Source organism: Pezoporus wallicus, unplaced genomic scaffold (assembly GCF_028554395.1).
Source record: "Pezoporus wallicus isolate ANWC-B61680 ecotype Strahan unplaced genomic scaffold, APGP_CSIRO_Pwel_v1 contig_3817, whole genome shotgun sequence".
NCBI classification, from domain to species: Eukaryota; Metazoa; Chordata; class Aves; order Psittaciformes; family Psittacidae; genus Pezoporus; species Pezoporus wallicus.
The window spans coordinates 5,306,495-5,328,146 of NW_026635157.1; the positions used below are offsets into that span (position 1 = coordinate 5,306,495).

General features: G+C 38.8%; 2 protein-coding genes across 5 annotated transcripts in view; both read right to left on the minus strand.

The window, feature by feature from the left end:
* VTA1 (vesicle trafficking 1) overlaps positions 1-9,937 on the minus strand; it is a 36,500-nt gene extending 26,563 nt beyond the window's left edge. The window contains exon 1 of one of the 4 annotated variants that reach the window (XM_057407175.1): positions 9,711-9,936. In XM_057407175.1, the coding sequence (XP_057263158.1) occupies positions 9,711-9,819 (109 nt within the window). In that variant the 5' untranslated portion in view covers positions 9,820-9,936. Of the gene's footprint in view, positions 1-1,160; positions 1,209-9,497; positions 9,548-9,710 lie in introns of those variants that run through there. The other 3 variants (XM_057407178.1, XM_057407185.1, XM_057407196.1) reach the window with 3 other exon arrangements.
* Positions 9,938-14,055: 4,118 nt separating this feature from the next.
* GJE1 (gap junction protein epsilon 1) lies at positions 14,056-20,444 on the minus strand. The gene is given in 7 exon segments (XM_057405249.1): positions 14,056-14,599; positions 14,602-14,721; positions 14,723-14,788; positions 15,167-15,218; positions 15,220-15,347; positions 16,200-16,326; positions 20,323-20,444. Coding segments are annotated over 7 exon segments (981 nt in total). The 3' UTR covers positions 14,056-14,233.
* Between the last annotated feature and the right edge of the window lie 1,208 nt (positions 20,445-21,652).

The window sequence follows — 21,652 nt, forward strand, 5'->3', positions numbered from 1 at the left end:
ACTCTTTGCATATTTGTGTATTATCATTACATCTTATTCCTAAGGCAAAGAATCTTCATTCCAAACACAAGTCTTTCCATGACTGCGTATTTTGTCATCCTTCTCTTTGATTCTGAAATGTCCTAAGCATTCTACATGAAAGCTATCTGTAAAACCATGTTCGCTTGTGTTGGTTTTCGTACTACTAACTTTGCTAATTAAGGTGCCAGAAGTCTCTTACATATCTTCGGTCTTTGTGTGTAGTTTATCCCACAAATACTACTGTCATGTATCCTTACTGTAAGATATGCTTTGATCCAATGAAGAAAATCTATTATATCCTTTTCCTGTCTAACCTACAGTAGATGCAAATACTCACTTCATTCCTGAATTTTCAGTAGCATTGAGCAAAACATAGTTTTCCTGCATTATTAGCACCAGTGAAATTTTAAACCGGCAACTAATGGTCAAAGAACTGTTCTCCATGTTTACGTTCACAGGCAATCTCAGCAGCAAAGAACACATAAGCAAGAGGCTAAAAGTTTGCCACCTACAACCAACAATTTTGCTGAGAAAGCTGAATATGAGTCCAATTTTCCCCCTCCCCCATATCTGAAAGAAAACAGAGTAATTATTTTCATTCCTTCAAATACAGCTGTTCTGGTTTCTGTAATATTGCAAAAGCAGTGGAATGTATTATTATTGTGCTTGTTAAGCCACAAAAACTGCTTTAATGTGAGTTTCTATTAACTCACATTAACTCAATTTCTAATAACTAGGAGTTAATCTCCTGAATGGTATGGACACCACAGAAAGAAATCCTCTTAGCATTCTGTATTACAATTGTGTTATTTCACCTTTTGTAAATATTGTGCTTGAGACGCCATTTTACATGAAAATTATTTCAGAGTTTTCTCTTCTGAAATTCTCTCTATACACTGAAAAATGTTTAAAGTGCATGTCTATAATGACCACAGTAATACACTGCAAACAACTAGACCTACAGGACCTATTTGCCTGGTAACTTCTAATAAAACATTTCCTCTGTGAAAAGCCAAGCTGCTGAAAATTCTGATATAAAGAGACAAATAAAACTATAGACTGCAGCTGCAAACATTAACAAGTTTTTAAAGCCTAAATGAAGTACTAAAAGAATGCAGACAATCTTGGAAATAAGTGACCTGTAATTCTCATCTGTTTTCACTATTTGTGATGAAGATCTGGAATACCTGGAAAAAAACAAATGTAAGTAATTATTATTTCTTTTTCAGCTTGTTCTATGCACTTGGCTTCCTAACAGACACAAATTGCATATTCCCCCCTTTATCCAAGTCAAGTAGCAAAACATTTTTGTAGCTGACAACAGCAGTATATGCATAAAGTAAAGCACTAAGGAGGTAAAGGAGGCTGCAAGAGTTAATGTCAAAATATTAATTATTAAGTAGATCTAAAGTCACTTGTAATCTTTTATACACAAAGGCAGAACTGTTTTGCCAATTATTAACTACAAGAGGGTTTGTGCTCAGTTTGGAGGCAGGACATTTATATTCAAATTCATAAAGGCTTGGCAAGTAGTCATTCTCAGAAAAATGTTTTGTCAAGATAACTACAAAATTTACGCCTTGATTTTTTACCCTTAATCACTCTTCAGCAAATACTAAGTGTGGGTGTGCTGGATGGAATTATACAGTGAGCTTTACAGAAACTTCTCTGCTTTGTCACGTAGTACCATGTTATTTTTCCTTTTCTAATACACAGCACAATTTCAGAGTGAGAATTTTGTCTTTAGTATGTGCCAGGCATTCATTCCTAATACACAGTAAGTTATTCCAGATTTATGTTTGGATAACAACTGAAACTCCCCTCACTCCCATTTTAAACTAACTCTCTGCCAAGTAAAAATACTGGAGAACAGAAGTTCCAGCCAGCAAGCTTGCACAATAGCCTGATTCTATCTTCTAAATTCTGCCCTACTATCCATTTTAACTTTTCCTCATCTAACAGGATCAAAAGATTACAGTTCTTTTTCCCCACACATATTTAGTTCTCTAGTATACAGAAAAAAATTAGGAAATGGAAGATTTTTGGCATTGATAGTAATAGATTACACTAAACAGTAACAAAAACCATTGCCACAAGCCTCAGCCATATTTTGATTCTGATTAAGGGATGAAAGCTTTTTCAGGCCATAATTTATTACTCATTCATATTCTACACCTTCCTCTTCCCTTTGTCAAACCACTGACAGAAAAATGTTTGTTAACTGCTTGGCATAGGAAGACAGTACAAATACGGGAAGCAAGGGACAAGAAAACATTAAATTGGATTGCACTCAACTACTGCAATCATTTTCATATAAAATGAAATATTCTTGTTTTTGTTAACATTAATGTATCAGAAATTAATGTAATTTCTGCATGCAGATCATAAATATATGTTATTTCTACATGGCTAAATCCAAATAGTCTGAATTCAAAGACCTTAAAAAATAGATTTAACAGCATTGTCAAACCAACTCTGAAGGGCCTTATACATCCTCTTCATAATATGATGATGGAAGCTGGCAAAAGGCAAGGTATTAGGCTGGCAGAATCAAGTAAAAATCTGAAACATTCCAGAGAAAACAAATTATTTTTAAATATTTATTTTCAAGTAGCATTAGCTTACAGAAAAACTGTAGGAAAAAAAAAAAAGTCTGAGGCAAAATTGGGGGGGGAGGGAAGAAGACGACACAAAAAATTAAGAAACTCATAACAACAACAACAAAAAAAAAAAGGTAGTATCATGACTCTCTCTTCAACTCTATTTTATATTATTCTAAATCCTACAGAGGAAAATGGATTGATAGCAATATATTTCAGGGTTACCTTACATGCTAGCAAACTTGTCAAGTCAAAACTGTCTCAAGTAAAATGTCACTTACTTAAAAATGACTGGAAGTTATAGTACATTACATTAGCATTTGCTCTTATTTGAAGAACAGCAACTTGTAAACAAATAGGTGAAACAGAATTTGCAGTTACAAAGAAGACTGGCAATTATTAAGGTTAGATGGCAAAACAAGTAATCTAATAGTATCTATATGAATTCTAGGAAATGATGCCATATTCTATGCAGCCATTCTTCACTGTGCATTCTGGCCTTGTGAAATTTGATTAAAAGATCTGTATGTGGAATTCACAGGTTTCCATGCTTTTGCACAATATTTAAACTTATTTATTTAGTTTAAGTTTATTTAAAATAAAGTTTTCAAGGCTTATCTCTATAGTCTAATAAAGAAAATGAAATATTTCTAACTGAACCAGAAAAAAAACCACCTTAGCTGTATGATTCTATAATAATTGAGATCTCAAGAAGGCAAAAGGGGAGAAGGAAGCTACTCTAGATTAGTTATGGTCAAGTCCTGCGGATAAACCAGCTTGCAGTGATTAGAGCACAAATCTGAAGTACGCCTGTGGAACACTCTCCAGTTTAAGCTGGAAGAAACCTATTTCATACTCTTAAAGTCCTCTGAGAGTTGAACCAAAGCACTCTAGATGGGCATAACCATGAGATCAGTTTCCCAAGTGCACTCCTGACCTTAACTGCTAACAGCATCCACGGCTGTATTAGGAGAATCACTGCCAGCACGTTGAGGGAAGTGATCTTTCCCTTCTACTCAGCACTGGCGTGACACATGTGAAGTACTGGCTCCAGTTCTGGGCATCCAGTATGAGCGACACTGGAAGGGCCGCAAAGCTGATGAAGGGCTAGCAACATCTGTCATACCAGGGCAGGCAGAGAACTGGGACTGCTTAGTCTTGAAAAGGCTCAGAGTGTCTTATCAATGTGAATAAACACCTGATGTGGGGAGGGTATCAAAGGGGTGCAAAACCAAAGCCAGACCCTTCTTGGTGTTGCCCAGTGACTGGACAAGAGGAAATAGGCACAAAATTAAATACAGGAAACTGCATTTAAACATAATTAAAATCTACTGTGAGGATAATCACACACTGGAAAAGGCTGGAGAAGCTGGAGTCTCTGTCTTTTGGGGATATTAAAAAACTGCCTGGACACAGTCCTAACCAACCTGCGCTAGTGATCATGCTTAGAGTAGGGGATGGGATTAGGTGATGTACCAAGTTCCCTTCAACCTCCACAATTTTGTGATTCGGCAAATTAGAATGCTGATATTGATGCATTCCTTCTTTAGAAACAACAGCAAACCTGAGGCAGGAAAAGGACAATTCTGAATTCTACTTCAGAAATTCAAGCTGAATAAAGATCCACCCAAAAAAAAGTGAATTCTATGGTAGAAAAATGCATATAATTGTATTAACTGCGTACAATTAAACTTTAGGAGTTTCATACATACCTCAGAAATTATATTTATACAAATATACATATGTCAGAAATTAAGTTTCAGTCTCGGAGCACACTTGTTCTATTTTATGTTCTCATTCCTCCCTCTGTCAGATTTTTTTTTACATATTACCTATGTAATCAAAGCAAGTGCCAAAAGTACTAAACAATAGTTAACATAATTTTTAATTTTTGCTTCTACTCACGATTTGCTTTGAGGACTGTGCGGTTTATATATTTATCACTGTTATTCCAATCATCTCTCACTGTTTTACTGGCTCTGCAAGCAAACCAGTTTTCCCACTTATAAACCTTTGACACAAATCAGAGCAGACAAGCTAAGACTGAAGACAGAAAAAAAAAATAAAATAAAAGGCAAAGGGGGAAAAAAAGAAATTGAGAAATATTTTTAGTTTATACTCATACCACAACCTAAACAGGTCTTACAGTACACTATGAAATGGACGTCTACTTCTTAAATATTTAACCAATTAACTTATCCTGAATAAAGAATAGATTAAATCTATTCTTCAGTATGTAATCTCTAATAATAGGCTTTAAATCATTTGTAGTATTAGAAGCTCACGGAACAGTCTTCTACCACCAGCAATATTAGAAGATGGAAAACATTTCTAGAAATGGATATAAAAGTAGTACAGAAAAAAAATAAACTGGAGAGCTCAGGAATCTGATCTTATTAGATAAGAAATAAGAACATTATTTCATGCATTTCAATTCTACAATGTCCCAGTTAAATGAAGTAAGTATGTGCAAAATCTCTTAAGTAAAATACAGCAAACACCAGTTACTGCTATTTCCATCAATACTTCTGAATTGCATACAACTTCTAAATTACTCACCCAAAAATGTAACAAGATACAACCAAAAGTTCAATGAATTAAAAGCTCAATAAAAATATCTGTCTGTTATTAGTCCTCTCCTTTGAGGAAGGATCAATACAAAATTAACAGTATTGCAGTTGTAAAACTACACAGTAATGGTTTTCCCTCCAGAGTTCCAAGTTAGGCCACGAATTTTATTTTTCATCTCTTTTTTCCCTAATAAATTAAAAAAATAAAAAAGTCTTATAATTGGCATGCAAGTGAGCAGCTTATTTCATAGATGTCTGACTAAAGTTGAAAGTAAACAGTCAGTCACATTTAACAGATGGGTTTTTCCAAAAGCTGAATGGCTTCTGATTCATGAGGATGTCAACTAGTTGTGGGGGAAAAAAAAAAAATTCTTTCACTTTTATTTTCTGCTTAATCCCACAAAACCAGGAATGTCCACACCACAGTAAGATTCTTCAGAAGGATTTCTCTGGTCATTTTCTATATATTGAGAATTGTACATTTTACATTGTAATATACATTGTAATGTACATTGTACATTTTCCACACTTTTTCTAAACAGATCAAGCCTACTGTTCTCATATGAATGTTTTCTGATGTTTAGCTGACTATAAAGCAAAAACCATCACAGCAGCGCTTTTCAGAAGATTCCTTACTGGAATCACAGTTTTTCATGATGCATTCACTGAATATCCAAACATTGTTGTATGTTAGGATGTTAGGTATGACTGAATACGAATGCTTTTTTGGCAACTCTGGCATTCTTGCAATACTTCTGAATTAGAACATCAATGGCCACTAAGTATAGATAAACTACTAATCATCTTTGAAAAGAGTTTAACAACACTACTGAAAGACTGAAGCAACAGCTATTAAGAAAAATCTTGCTTTAAACGCTAAACCAGAAATTTCTGGAAGACAGAACTACCTCTCAAACCCTGCAATTTTTTGAAAAAATAACTTCTGAGTCAAACTGCCTTAGAGCAGAGCTAGAGATATAATTTCTTTAGTTATTACACAGGCCATACATTTTTTTTTTATCAAAGCCTGCCTCCTTGTGTTTGCTGAATAGCATCTCAAAACAGTCAGACTCATGTAAACTTTTAAACATAATAAAGTTACTTTATTGACCATGAATTGCTTATTTTCATTTTGCTAGGCCATCAACATAGCAGCCTTTATTGGTATTCCCTTATATCTATTGAATGACCTGATCTGTACTGAACCTGAAATGGTTACATACTGACAATGACTAACAAAATAACATGAAATGTGAGAAAAAGAAGCATATGGGGAGGTATGTATTTCAAAAGAAGGTGGTAGGTTACCAGAGTGCTGAACACTTAATAAAGTATTTAATCTCTTTAAAAAGAGAATTATTTTGTGAGATCAAGTCTTGTACAACTTAAAAAAAATAAACTTGGTTTCTTCAGTTCTCTACAGCTTATATTCTAAGTAGAACAAATTTTACAACCAAGTAAATTTATGGTACTTACTGTTAGGAAGTAAATATATATTTTATTGCTTCAATTAATTATGTCCATCTACTAACAGCAGTTAGAGCAAACAAAATATTAAGCTACTGAACATATGCCACTTTGAATTTGAAAGCTAAAAATGGAGTTCAGCCTAAAGGCTTTGTAAGGAATACACAGAGCTACCTGTAATAAAACCATTTTTTATTTTTTGCAGTATTTCTAGCAAGCACCACAACTACAAGTGTCTGTGATGTGTTATGGTGCACAAGAGCGCCACTGTTCTTCTTTATCTTTCACCTGGAAAATTATGTGGCAGTTGAAAAAATACAAACCATCCATGCTGTAGCTATCCATACTGTATAAAACAGAAATTAATGTTCACCAAATTACAGTTTCTTTAAATCAACATATGCCAGCAATATCAAAAAAGCAGGAGTCCTGTCTTTGCCCCAGGCCACTGCGTCTTGCTCCTTGTCTTTTTGTGTGTGGGGCACAGCTATGTATGTGGTAATGAATTGACCTGGTTGAAAAATAGCTTACTGTTGGTTTTCATCATACAGTTAGATTGATGCTTGCTTCTGAAGCACATGAGGGTTGGAAATGAGAGACCAGAGAAGGACTATAGTATCTTCTATAGGTGGCAGTGCTCGTTTATACTAATTAAATGCTTCAAACGAAGTACACAAAAAAAAAAGAAAAAAAAAGATTTAATATTGTGTACGCAAATAAAATGTGTAACTGCTATTCAAATTCCCATCCTTGAGAGCACGCTTCTAGCACAAATGGATGCTGAGGAGAGACAAAAATATTAATATATTTTAATATAGCATCAAGTAGCTCCTCCTAAGAATTGTGTCATTAAGCTATAGAACGTAGTGTTTTACACTGCAAACACATCTTACCAGAGTTCACTTGTTGCTGATACTCAAATTAGTTTGCATCACAGCTCTTATTATTAGAAATATACAGATGAATTTGAACTACAATGAACAATGAACTACAATCAAAACTTAGCAAACATATACCCATACTGAAACTACTGTGCCATGGAAACATTAATATTATGACCAAAGCTGCTTTTCTTTAGGAATGGACCACTTCTGGCAATATTCCATTGCTATAAACACCTTCCTCTTCTCTGTGCAAACAGCCTTGTGATGGAACATGCACTGTCCTGTCACATGACCTTTCACCGCAGGGTCCCCTCAGCTGGCTTCTGTGTCACACCACCCCTGCCGGTCCCAAGACATGGAGGCTGGTGGAGCAGCCCCAGCACAGAACATCACACTTGGTGTGTTCCAGTACACATGAGGCTTTCTTCACACTACTTTTTCCACACAAGAAAACTTTTTCCACATGTTACTTTTTCCACACAGAGCAAATTTATAGAGCTCCTCTGAAACATGTTTCAAAGGTTCAGCAAAGAGATATTCACCTTTTTTCAGCAAAGCATCTGATGAGAAATGTTTTATCGCCACATGAAATCTGTGTTGCTTTCAAAACAGTCTGAAAAGTATTCTTCTCCTTTGTGTATTTAAAAGAACAAAGGATTCAAGCAAGACCTGCCTTGAAAAAGAGGTGTCACTGCTTTTTCCTTTATCTATGATGTATTGAGAAAGGTCTCTAGAATATAGTCTTCACTAAACTCAGTAATGAATCAAATGCGAACTACTCAAACTAAAAAGATATGCAAATTTTCAGGCTCCTTAGGAGAGACTATGCACAGAACTTTACACAAAATAGTAATTATTCAACACAGTTTATTTTTCTGTATAATAAGACTAACATTAAGTTTCAGAATGGAAAAGACATTAAGAAAAATAGATATCAGCCACAAAAACATTTGTTTTAAAATTAAAATAGACTTCTATTTTGTTGCCTACACTAAATACTAGTAGTTTTCTTGTATACCCAGGCAGGGTGTTACATCTGATTAAAAACACCCAAAAAAAATAAAATGAAAAACCCCTAGGGCAACTTGATTAGCTGGTGCTTCCTGCCACACAAAGCATGATTTGTCCCATGTTTCTTCTGTAAAAAAAGAGCGAGTACTATTGAGAACATCCAGTGTTCTAGTGTGTGTCTGTCTCGCTTCTATGGTGGCACTTCTCCACATTAGGACAGTATTCCTGCCTAACGCATCAAAATTAAAATTATCCTTCTGACACTGAGCTGACAGGTTTTTTTTTTCAGAGTTTTCTGAAGCCTGAATTCCATGAATTCATGCTTCTAAAGTTAAGACCACCTTACAGATTGAACTAGCACTTCTACCTCTATTCTTTATCCAACTCTTTTTGAAGACAATCTACTGCCAAGTAAGCCCACCAAATGACCTCCTTAGATCTCAATACAGAGAAAATAACAAACATTTCTGGTGAGCTCCTAGTCTTACGATTTTTTCCAAGTGTTGTGATTAACTGTTACAGAAATTTAAGACTACTAAGAAAACACTTGCATTTCTTAATCTGCTGGGGAAAGCCTTTTACAAAGGCTTACAAAACCACACTAACGACCGTTAGCTTAGAAGCCATGTTAGCCTGAAACATCTACATACTGATTTTGAAGCGTTACTGTAAGATTCTGCTGTGTTCCTTTCCATGAAACAAACAACAACAAAAAAGCACCACCTACTCTCTGAAAAGAATGTTCTTAAGACTGTCCTAACAGAGACAGAGAACTTGCGCGTACAACTATGTACTCAGGCTTCTGGCATAACCTCAAAGACTGCCAAGAGGCTTAACTATAAAAATAGAGCAGAATACATGAAAAGCGAGCTAGGGCTCGCGGCTGAAGCGGCAGACGGTGATCGCCCCGCACCGCCCAGAGAGGTGGGGCTTCTCCCCCCTACCCTCTTCTGCGTACATCCCACGGGCTCTCTGCGTAACCCAGCGAGACAGAGGAAACGACGGAGAAGGACGTGGGGCAGAGGGGTGCGGGTAGCGGTGGACTGCACCCAACCTCGGCACAGGCCGGGATGCTGGGGGCCGGGCCGGGCCCAGTTCAGCTCGGGGGCGGGGGGGGCGGAGGGGCGGAGGGGCGGCGCTGCGGCCGCCTCACTCACAGTAATACGCCACCACCGGCTCGCGCTTGTCCAGCTCCTGCGCGGTTCGCAAATGGTGCTGGATGCTCTTGAACTGCGGCGGCAGCGGGGGAAGCGCCGTGGCCGCCATCACACGGATGGGCGGGCGACGCGCAGCGGCAACAACGGAGAGACAGACAGCAGTCAGCGGCTCCCGCTACCGGGGCTGGCGCCGACCGCTTCCGTTTCCGGCACGGGACGACGGGGCGCGTGCGCGGGGCGGGAGGGCTGCCGCCTGTGACGGTGCGGCCGGCAAGAGCGCCCCCTGTTGGTTGGAAGTGCGCAGGCGGCGGATCACCGCCGCTAGGCAGTGCCGGGCGGGCAGGCGTGTGTCAGTGCGGGCGGATGTACTGCCTCAAGAGCGGCTCTTCAGGGTTGGAAACGTGGCCCGCTGCCGCCGCGTCTAGGGGCCTGGAGAGCTCGCGGAGGCCTCGGCTTCACAGCCGGGGGAATAACAGCCCGGCTCAGCTCTCCAGGGCCGAGCGTGATGCCCTCCCCAGCCCTTTTTTCTTCCTTCCTTTTACCATGTCAGCCCAAACATCTGTGCAGGCCTTATCCACGGAGGTAGACCTGCAAGTAAGATCCCATTTCACGCTGAAAAACCTTCCCCTTGGACTACCCCACTGGTCCAGGAAGGCCTCGGTGCTGAGCCGCAGCTCTTTTCCTGGGCTTCTGGCCGTCATCTGGCAGCTGCTTGCTGGAGAAGCCTTATGCTACCATGGCTTGGCTAACAGCACTTCGCTGGACTGTGTTGCGTCCCAGCAGCTGTCAGAAAGGCCACCAACCCTGGAAAGTGTATCTCACAGGATCACCATTTCCCAGATAACTTTTTCTTGGAGGAACCTCCAAGGATTTCCCAGGTTTTTTTGTTTGATTGTTTTTTTTTTTTTGCTAAGAGCAGATAAGAATAGCAGAAGAAATGGAAAAATGGTTTCAAATCTCAAAAATTGTAATATAAATTATTTTAGTGCCTGCCATTTTCTCAATCTGACAACATAGTTAAATGTTTTTTTAAATGTGTTTCAAATGGCCTTGTTGCCAAACTTCTGGTCTCAAAATGGCTGTCTGCAAGGGAACATTAATGCTCCAGGGCATAAAGAAATATACATGTTGGAGGGAGGCGCTGTGTAGAAGAGATGCCTATATTGTCTCAGTAATATCATGGGAGAGTGCTGAAAAGAGAATTGGGGAGGGAAATGACGGCTGAACAGAAGAAAGGAAGCCAAGAAGGGAATAGAGCAAGGAGTGGTTATAGCACTGGGAGGTTGTGGTGATATAGGAGAAGTTGGCTGTCCCAGAGTAACTATACATTTGATGCGAAGGCAATTGCGTCACTGACTGGGTGTATTTAGCTTGTATCATTGAAGATGGTGGAGGGAACAATTACCTCTTCTTTAAGTGGGAGCTGAAATGGGCATGATATCCGGCTAGAGACAAAACTGATTACAAATGCATGAGCTGGGAATTCCTTTGAGTGCTGTCTGTGAAAATGAGGTGGCTAGAATATGGTGGAAAACAATGAAGAAGTCAGAGAAGCACTTATAATGTGACCCTGATGTAAGTAACAAAAGGACTTCCTACTGTGTTGTGGGAGACAGGACTTTGTGTTCACTGTGTAAAGAAATAGAATGAAATCAAAGACTCCCCAGGTGTACTGTATAATTCCTTTCATGATAGTAAAAAGAAGCCTTCAGGATCATCCCAAAGATTTGCTAAGCATTTGAGCTAAAATCAGTGCAATACTGAGGAACACATGCAGACGTGTTATAAATCTCAGAGGGAGTAAGAGTGGAAGGAAGCTGATAGTAAATGAGGATAAAAGTGGTGGAAGTTTGGAAGACTGGGGGAAAGAAAAGTTTAGAGGCTCTTGAGATTTCAGTGAGTGCTAGGAAAACAAATGGCAAATACAGGAAAGGGAAGTTTTGACAGCCATGGGGAAATGGTTTCTTTATGTGGACATAAATTTCCATTAACGTGTTCCTGAAACTACTGACAGAATCAGTCACAGAAAAGCATTTGCACATAAAAGGCAATAATGCACATTCCAGTTTTAAATGGAAAACTGAAACTGAGGAATTTGAGTTTTAATTTCACAGGATATTCAAGAAAAAAATCTCCATTGTACCTCACTTGGAAGAAAAATGTACCTCATGTTTTAATATATTCCAGATTTTGACCACCGACAGAGAGGGAATTGTGGTGGGTCATCCAGCTCCTAGAGCCTCCCCAGGTAGTCCCGTGCCAGTCATGGCTCTGCAAGGCTCTTGATGCTGACAGGGAAGTCCCCTGAGGTGCTAAGGGTTCTGAACTCCTCTGACCTTTCCAAAGTATTTTGGAATCTACAGAACAAGTACAACAAGCAATGGAAATATTAAGCACCAGGGAAAATACTGAGAAGGTTGTAATGAAGTTATTATTTTACAAACATCTGATGAAGTGTGATTTGAATACAGTTGGTCATGACTGTACCTAGCACATGGAAAGAAATTCTTCTTTCTAGCAGTTGTATATATTTTGTATTTTATTTATAAATAAAAATGTGGTTTAGGTGAGTTTACAAGTTTAAATTGCAAAGAATAATTCCAGATGGATACCGGTGTACAGAACAAAGAATTAAACATGTATTGACCAAAGAACACAGCATGTTATGTAAACAAGAAGTTCCTACAGTGATTCTTACTCCATTTGGAGTGCTTGCAAGTATCATAACTAGTTTAGTATTGCACAAATCTAACAGTGTTGACTTGACATGCATTTGAAACAACATCTAATTTATTTCCATAGGGGAAAAATAACATTAATGCTTTAGTATAATGAATGTATTGAAATTTATCATTTTGTTCTCGATCAGCATATTAAAAAAATCACACATCTAGTTGTGATGCACTTTGAATCAGATGGCCCACAATCAATAAAATCCAAGACACCTAAATCATGCAATTGTGTAACAAGGACTACTTCTGTGGGTTTATGAGGATTACATGGCTATTGCTGTGAGGATTACACGGCTATTGTAACCCAGCCTTGTTTGGGGCTGTTTAACTAACAATAGTGCTGACAGATTTTGTAGCAATTTTTTTCCAGAATTTCACAAATGTTCCTGAAAGAACACTGTCACCAGGCTGTCAACTTCTTCTGCTTTCATACTGAATGTTTTTTTTCACATAAATTAAGCTTAATTCAAGAAGCAAAGATGTTCTTCCCTTCAGTGTTACAGATGTCACACTGTGTCCAATTCCTTTTGGACAATTCCTTTTTACTTTGCTGGTTCCTGGATCACTGCTAAATAGTGATGAGCCTGAGTCTCCTGTTTCAACTGAGATTAAGAACAGAAGTTGTTCAGTTTAGTAGCCATATAAAACATTTAAGCCACACCACCATAGAAAATTATGAAAAAGCAAGAGGAAGAAACCACCAATTTATTTTTTTTTCCAGAAATTGAAGGTCTTTGGAGATGGAAAATAGCTAGTTATGATTGCTATTTGTGCATATTTTATACAGGAAACTACCTCCTCCTTTCTTTCCACTTCTGAAATACTTTTTTTTTTTTTTGCCATTACCTCACATCAGCACAGGGAATGAAATCACTTCCAAGTTTAATATGTCTGCTAGTCCTTAAGAAGAAACTGTTGCACACAAAAACATCTGATACATATATAAGGTTCAAGACCTAACCTATCCAGATACACTTATTGCATGGAATAATTCTAGTATGCAGGCTTATTTTTAACTGCTATTCTACCAGCTTTAGTCAGAGCAATAGGAAGTTAGATGTGATACACAGAGCAAAAAATTCTGTTGGCCCAATTCTGCAGTCACACACAAGCAAAACTTACTGATGTTGAGGCTTGACTGTACCCAAAAAAGGCTTTTCTCTAAGATTTTCATTTGATGCTTCCAAGCCTCTTATGCAAAACTAAGTCATAAAGCCCTTTTACTCCTTCAGAATGTGATCATACAAAACTGACAGAAGTCTTCTGCATCAGAAGCTAAAACATAAGGCAGGTAAGGCATTCCAGTCAGCACAAAGAATACCATGCTAGTCTTTCATTTTTAATAGGAGATTCACATCTAGGAGGTGACACTAGCTAGACTGCCACAGAGTAAACTGGTCTGGATGAATATGTTGTCACCACAGCCTGAGCAGGAGTCTCTGCCTTGGGGTCTGAGGTGCAGGTTGCAGCCGTGGCACTGCTTGGGAAAATGTTTGGATGCTTTCTCGTACCAGGTTTATCCACAATTACTGCTTAGTTCTCAAGCCATAAGAACATGTGAGAAATTGGGAATAGTTTTACTTGGAGGGTCAATAACATGATTCACTCCAATTGCACGTGTTTGGGAAAACTGTGACTAGAAATACGTTTATAAATAACCTCCTGTTCACACACAGATACTCCTCTGGGGTCAAACTATTAAATGTGGCAGGTCATGAAAACATGTTACTCTCGTCTTTTTGACTTTGGTTTGACATGGAAACAAAGTTTATTTACACAATGTGGAAGTTTTTAGATGAGGATAAGTGTCAGATAACTACTCAAGCAGTAATAATGACTGTGGTTCTCTTCTGCAACACTGCATAGAAGACAGGAGATGTTTTTTGTTATAAAACTGCAGGTGAACAAGTTAGTAAATGACTGGGAGTGACAGACAGTTCTTGACAAACCTAGCCTTTTACATGAGATCTCAAAAATTTTGCCAACAAAAACCACTGTAATCACAGTAAATGTGTACATTGCAATAAGAAAAATGGTCTTTGCAAAGTGCTTTGGTCCCACATACTGAGTAATGTTGAACTTTTTTTCAAGTGCTCCCACATCATGCAGGTAGATTGCGTTCTCTTTGAAACCAGAGAGCTGAATTTGAAGCCAAAGCCACAGACAGCTTCAAGGATAATCCTTGAGAAAGCAGAGAAGATACAAAAATCAGCGTAGAATGACTTTTGGTAGATATCTTCCTGTTTGATGCTCTTACATGCAGCATGAAGGTGAAAAGGGTACTCCAGGTACCAGTACAATCACCAGTTCTTATGCCCTGAATACCTAAAATATGGCAGAAAAGTAGTTGTCAGATCATTTGCAACTGCATCAGGACAGCTAAAATGTGCACATATTAGAACATTTTGCAACTCTGTTTTTAATATATGTCATAAGTATAAATGGATGACAATAAATGTAAAAATCAGTTCTATGTTTTAATTTGAAAATTTCAGTTGTTTTCTGAAACATGAGGGTTGTTGCTATGAAGGGTAGACAGCACAGATCCCTATTTAGTCACAGATGAAAGGTTATTAGAACAAAAATGTAAATGAAAAAGCTAAGTGATAATTAATTAACCCAGTCAGTTACTACTTCCTTAATGGAACAATTATGTTTAATTTTTGTGGTTTATTTTCTTAACATTGGATGTCTAGAATAATTTTTTTTTTTAAAAAAAAGGATTGTCTCAAGAGTTGTAGGCCTGAGCTAGTAACAGAAAAGATTAACCTGTCTTGTCTGGGTCATAGCTGAAATGCAAGGCCTCATTTCCATGAACAGCAAAGCCCCAAATGCCAAGGAGTAACATATAAACTGAACCAAAGAAAAGAGTGTGGAATTGGCCAATTACCATTGATGGCCTGAGCTGAAAATCACAAGGTTATTCAACATGAAAAGAAAACTGAACAGTGTTATTGTTGGAGGCCTACTTGCTCTTTTTCATTATCCAAAACATTTATTTTATTCTACTTGTTTTCATAGGAGAGAGTTTACCTCTGAAGGCTGCAGTAGTTTTCTAACAAAATAATGGCTTAGAACACTATCATTGCTACTAATTTTTGATAAATATTTATTTGACTGGCACCTACAGTTGATTTGTTTCACTGCCTCTGTATTCTGCTGTTGCAGAATGCACCAGACACAGCTGGATGCCCTGACCAAAAGTCCATTTGTTTTGCTGTTGTATTCATTTACTTTGCTGTTGTATTCGTTTATTGATTTATTTATTGTCAGACAATGGCAGTGCCATTATCAAAGCTAATGATATTTATTCTTGCAAATTAACTTTTGACTTCCCTGAAGAAGCATTTCTAGCACCCAGGAAGGGTGCTTTTTCTTTCTTTCAGTGGGCCTTGTATCCCACTCAGAGACACTGCAGGAAGGCATCAGCCTACTCACAACCCCCTCCAGCCTGTGCTTGGGGTCATGTCACCTGGCCCTCAGGCAGGGAGCGGACACAACAGAAGTGCAGCCTGCCAGTGCTGGATGCTTGTATAGAATCATAGAATCAACCAGATTGGAAAAGACCTTTAAGATCATCAAGTCCAACCATTACCCCAGAACTGCCAAGACCACCACCAAACCAAGCCACTGAGGGCCCCATCCACAAGGGTAATCCCTAGCCAGCATCTCCATCAGTGCTGGCCACCACTGCCATGCCATTGCTGGGTTCTTTTTTGCCCCTGATCTGCTGCCTTACACCAGCCTTTCACCCCACTTTGGGGTACCCACTGTACAGCCCATCACCCCAGCCTGGTTCCCTGCTGTCTCTTTCCCGGTCCTGGTCCCGGTCCTGGAGAGCTGGGACTCCACCAACCAGGGCATAGCGCCAGCTTCCTGGGCTGCTGACAGGTTCAATTTACACCATCTACAGTTTAATAACTTATTTTAACTAAGTCACATAAAGAGTAAGTATGCAACCAAACTTGGAAGCTGTTAGTCCAAGATTCTGAATTCAAAGAAATAGCAGCAATAGAATAAAATAATATTAACCACTCTGGTATTGCTACAAATAACTTAATGGCAATGATTGCTATTAATAACTTGCCAGAATACTCCATATGCACAGTTGAAAGAGCAGCTACATACGCAAGCTCATGCATGTGCCTGATGATCCGGCTGGTAAACACCCACAGGAAAGTTGTGCTTCAACATGTTGGTTGGAACCTAACGGCTGGAACTCACGAGACACTCTTCCTTGTAACTGCAGTGTGGCTTCAAGCTGGTGTAACAAGAAGTATTGCCCCCTCTGTGATGTATGCTCATAGGCATGGTGTCCTGGGTTTAGCAGTAGCAGTCAAACATGGGAAGAAGTAGAGAAGAGATGGGAATTGGGGTTCATTTTATGTGTTGATTTAGCTGCTGTGGCTCTAAAAGGTACCGCAGTGATTGTATTGCTGGCACGGTTAGAATAACTGTTGTTACGCATCAGAACACCCTTTGTAAGGGAACTTTACATCTAAGGGGATCCTGCATCTGCTGAAGCAGATAGATAATAAAGAATGCGAAAAGTGCTTCAATGTCTGTTATTTAGTACAGCTCACTTTTCAGGTAGTTAATTAATGTCTGTTTATTTCCTGGAGTACTGTGAAAGGTGCTGTGTTAGTAACACTGAGACTGGGTTTCTAAACTTTTCTTGATGCATTTTCTCCTCTGCTTAGAGAAAGTGCTGAGGTTTGTATGTATTGAATGAACTAAAAGCAACAATATCTCAGTCATATGTGTTCTGCAATAAAATGCTGTCATTCTCAGGATGTGTGACTAACCTTCACAAAAATGCAGTAATTGTGATCACAGTGAATTGTTTTCATTCTTGTCATAATACATATGGAGCTTAGGTATCATCCAAAAGCAATTTTTAATGCTCCTACAATACTATGAAATTACTAAATTATCTCAGTATGCTTGACAGATGTTTAGTAGCAGTAATATTTTAATAATTTAATTCTTCTAAAATGTGAATTGCTATTGAAAACCTACCATTGAATGTACTTCAAATAATACTTGCATTTGTATTTCCTGTGATCTCTTTAAGCAGAAGTGTTTAAAAAGGCAATATGGTGAAAACTGAATAACTCCTAGTTTCTAAACTGAGATAGGTATTTTAGTGCTATTTATTATGCTTGGTATAGTATAGATTATTTTCACATTAATTGATGAGCATGTACCTACAAGAAACAGCAAATTTGATCAGGAAGTTTGATTTTACTATAGATAGAAACAGCATTTATGAACATATTCTAGAGAAAAAAGCTGCACTATACAAATGCTACTTTATATGTTTTTATTGTTAGGTGGGGATAATGTAATTACTTAGCTGACAGGATTATCTAATCTAAGACAATCAAATAATTCACTGTATGACCTCAGTAACATTATGGAAACTTAAATTTCTGTCCTGTGGTAAAAATGCTAAAATAAGAGTTAGCGGGCAATGCTCTGCTTTAGTTCTGGGAATTCATGAGGAATACAGCTGCATTGAAATAAGAAATGAATTCTGGTGACGTTGTCAGATAAACCCAGTACGAACCCCATGGACGTCTGCACTCAAATCCCACTGAATGTGATGAATGGGCCCACAATAAAACTGTTGGTTTCTTTGAAGTGGCTCAATATAGGTCATGTGAGCTGAAGCACAGGAAGCCCATTATCTTCGCACTAGATGGAACAAATAGCACTGGTTTTCTTTTGTCATATGTGTTCGATAATGTGCTTCATGACACCACATTAAGAGGATAACTTGAGATGGGAACAGAGTAAGCTGGCATTGTGCAGTCCTTTTGAATGCAGCCTGTTGAGGCAACTCAGGCTGTTCTTGGGAATTTCTTGACAGAAAATCATTATTTGCTTTGAATCTGCAGAAGCAGCTGTCTGATAGTTGTCTGACATGGACAAGTGAGAGGAACTGTTGATATCACACTTATTTTGAAGTGAGTCCTAAGCCTGGCTTTCAGCTCAAGATTGCAAGTCAGCAGTGTGCTCATTAAACTTTTAGTGAGTTGAAGCCCTACTGTATAATCAGAGCTAAACAAATTTAAACTAAATGCATGCATAAGGATGCACTTGTGCTTAGAGGGATGAACTGAATGTCTAATGTTACGCACCCAGTTCATTGCTTTCTTAATGTGGTTAAATATAATGGCACCAGTTATTCTTGGGTCATGAAAAAATGGCACCATGAAAATGGCACAAAATGAAATGGCAGGAAAAATAAACTGGTATCAGCAAGATAAGTTTTTGTCTGCCAAAAGAGACTTTGCAGAGAGCAGACTCTTCTGCAGGCTTTCCAGATTTGCCTGGAAGCACCTGAATTTCCATTTTGGCTTGCAGAATTCCCCATGTTGAAACTTAGGCCCATTGGAGGCCACCACACAGGAGTCTCCAGTGCAATTTGGACCTGAAGTGCGGGTTGTCTCACCTTCAGCTAAGGTAGGAGCCTTAGGAGGCAGATAAATTCCTCAGGTCCTTCTGCCTGCCTTCTGGCTTAGGTTTAGCATGAAGAGTAGTGAGCAGGATGCAAAGCCTGGAAGTTGAGAACCTGGGCTTGTTGCACAAGGATATGTGCTCATCCATGGCACTCAGTCTGGGGAGATGTGTATCATACATAAAGCTTCTTCCTGACTTTTTATTTCTTTATTAATGCAAAATCTGTTTAATCTAAAAAGCATGTTTTGAAAAATTATGAAATAGGCATGATTAGTCACTCTAGCATTCTTTTGTACAGTCACCATGTCCAGTCACTCAGACTTAACAAAGAGGAATTTCCATACAGGTGTTTGTTGCAGATTTTCCAGGCCCGGGAAATCATAAACTACTGCTTGCAGCCCAGCGCTCCAAAGACAGAGTACTGCTGTCAGACAGAGCTCAGATCTGACCACAGAGTGTAGCTACCTCTTCTGTTCCCTTGAGTCTTGAGGTGGAAAGGGCTGCAAGGCAAACATCTGACATATTTTTTATTGTTAGCTGCTTCTTAGAGCTCATCCAGGTGCAGCCATAATTAACTTTCAGTGTTATTTTACTAGAAAAGAGTCAGAGTTTTGATGTTGAGGTATCTAACCTGGGAGCTTAAGGTCTGGCCTTAGAGATATGTCATTAGAAGCTGAACACTTTCCTCCTTGTAGGCTCCACAATATGGAGTGGTTTATACCCAGGTAGAGAGCCCTTATCTCCATCCCCTCCTTTCTCCAACTCTGCCTACTTTTCTCAGCTGCTTCTTGGACCCACTTTCAGCCACCCACATACTAGCAGCAGCAAACCTTGTTACCTGTTCTGAAACCTGATGATGGGGCAGTGATATGTTTCTGTACTTTGTCCTTTTAATTGAGCCCCTGACACAAGAAGCTGAAAGGTAATGGAAGTCTCTGCCACAAAAAAACAAACAAACAAACAAACAAAAACCAACAAAACAACTCTCTACAAAATTAAGGAAGTTTGGATTCAAGTAACAAGAAGGAAGACGTGACTTACTTTAGATTATTGTACATTTGTCTGGGAAACGTCGCTTTCTGCTGCAATGTATATCCACTTTTTCCAGCTGTATCTGCTGGTTTAATGCATGATACTACAAAAATTTCTCTAAGGTTTGGTTCCTGATGCTCAAATACTATTTCCTCCTTGTCTGTTGCTTTATTTCTTTTTAATTCATGACTGATGAACAGGCCTTTAAAGATGACCACTACCAAGGCTGCATTTGAGCACAGTTCTCATTTAGTTTGCAAGCACTCATATATAGTTAAAGGCTACTTATTACAGGTAGTATTTGTGGCAGATATGGTTGGATTTTCATGGGACTACACCAAGTTTGTTGTGATGTGCAAATCTGGAAGTAGCCCTGGAGTTACCAAGCACCTTGAGCTGAACACACACGGAAGAAGCCTTTTTCCCTTTTCAGAAGCAGTTCTCGGTAGAGGGCGTTTGTGAGATGCATAGAGTTCCTCACTTCTGCACGTACTGATTTTTGCATCCCTGCGTCTGGGAATTACTGATAAAGCAGGTTTGCTTCCCACGTTTCCCTGTTGTTGCAGTGCCTGGACTGTGGTGTTGCACTCCCAGATATGCTCTGTCTGTGTGGGCCGATTTCAGCCTGTGCACAGTTTCTTTCCCACTGCCCACAGTTACCCGTGACATTCGTCATTGCTCATGTGCCAAGTACTATGTCACATCTGCAGGTGAGGTTGTGTCTAGACTGTAATCTGAAATAACATCCAAAGAAATGGGTGGATTCTTTTGTTTGAAAAGAGAATGATGAACAGTTTGTACATGGGAATCTGAATTCCAGCTGGTTTATCTCGGGTTCTATGGATCTTTCCCTCTCCTTTTTGCCTCTGCAGGAAATTATATTCATGCTGTTTAAGTATGTTCCCTTGTCTTTACACAGACATCTGTTGAATGGCATTAGAAGCATAATCTAACTTTCTGTTTCCTTTGAGTTGGAGACACTCACAGTCTCCAAAGCTTATTTCCTTGCTGATCAGAGTTTTGAAAATAGAAAGTAGATAAAATCAAGTGCTGGTAAAAATCAGAAACATAAACTCCCACTGAATATGTTCCTAATTCCTCAACCTTAGGAATTCCATCTTGTGGACTAAAGGACAAGTGAAACTGACTAGTATAGAAGAAATTCTCCTGCAGGGCAGCAGTAGGAGAGTGGTGATGTGCAACAAAAAGCCAGGGGTCTTACCTATCTCCATGCAAACTGCAAGAAGTTTATGTCAGTGGAAGCTTTTAAAGTGTTCTTTTGTTGATATTCATGCAAAAAGACTCAGCTTCCTTTTGTCCCAGATAAATCAATATTAAAGGCATTTTGACTTTATTCTCCCAATGGAAATCATATCGATTGTTCACATATAAACCCATTTTCAAATAAATTCGTGAAAGGACCATACCCTGGAGCCACAGTGTTGGATCCAAACAATGGGAACCAAAAAGACTGGCTTGGACTGTTTGCAGAAAGATGAATATTGATGGTCTTGGAAAGGTACTCAGCAAAGTAGAGAGTCCCATCAGTTTAGATAAATATCCAAGACAGCAGTAAGGCTGCCTCGGAGGGAGTGTAGTTGGATTTAACACTGTGGAAACTTGATCAGTAACAAGAACCACTTCCAGAGGAGCTCTGTGGCAATTCCCATCAGCCACCTTGTGGCAAATCTCTAGCCTCATTGTTTCTGAGGA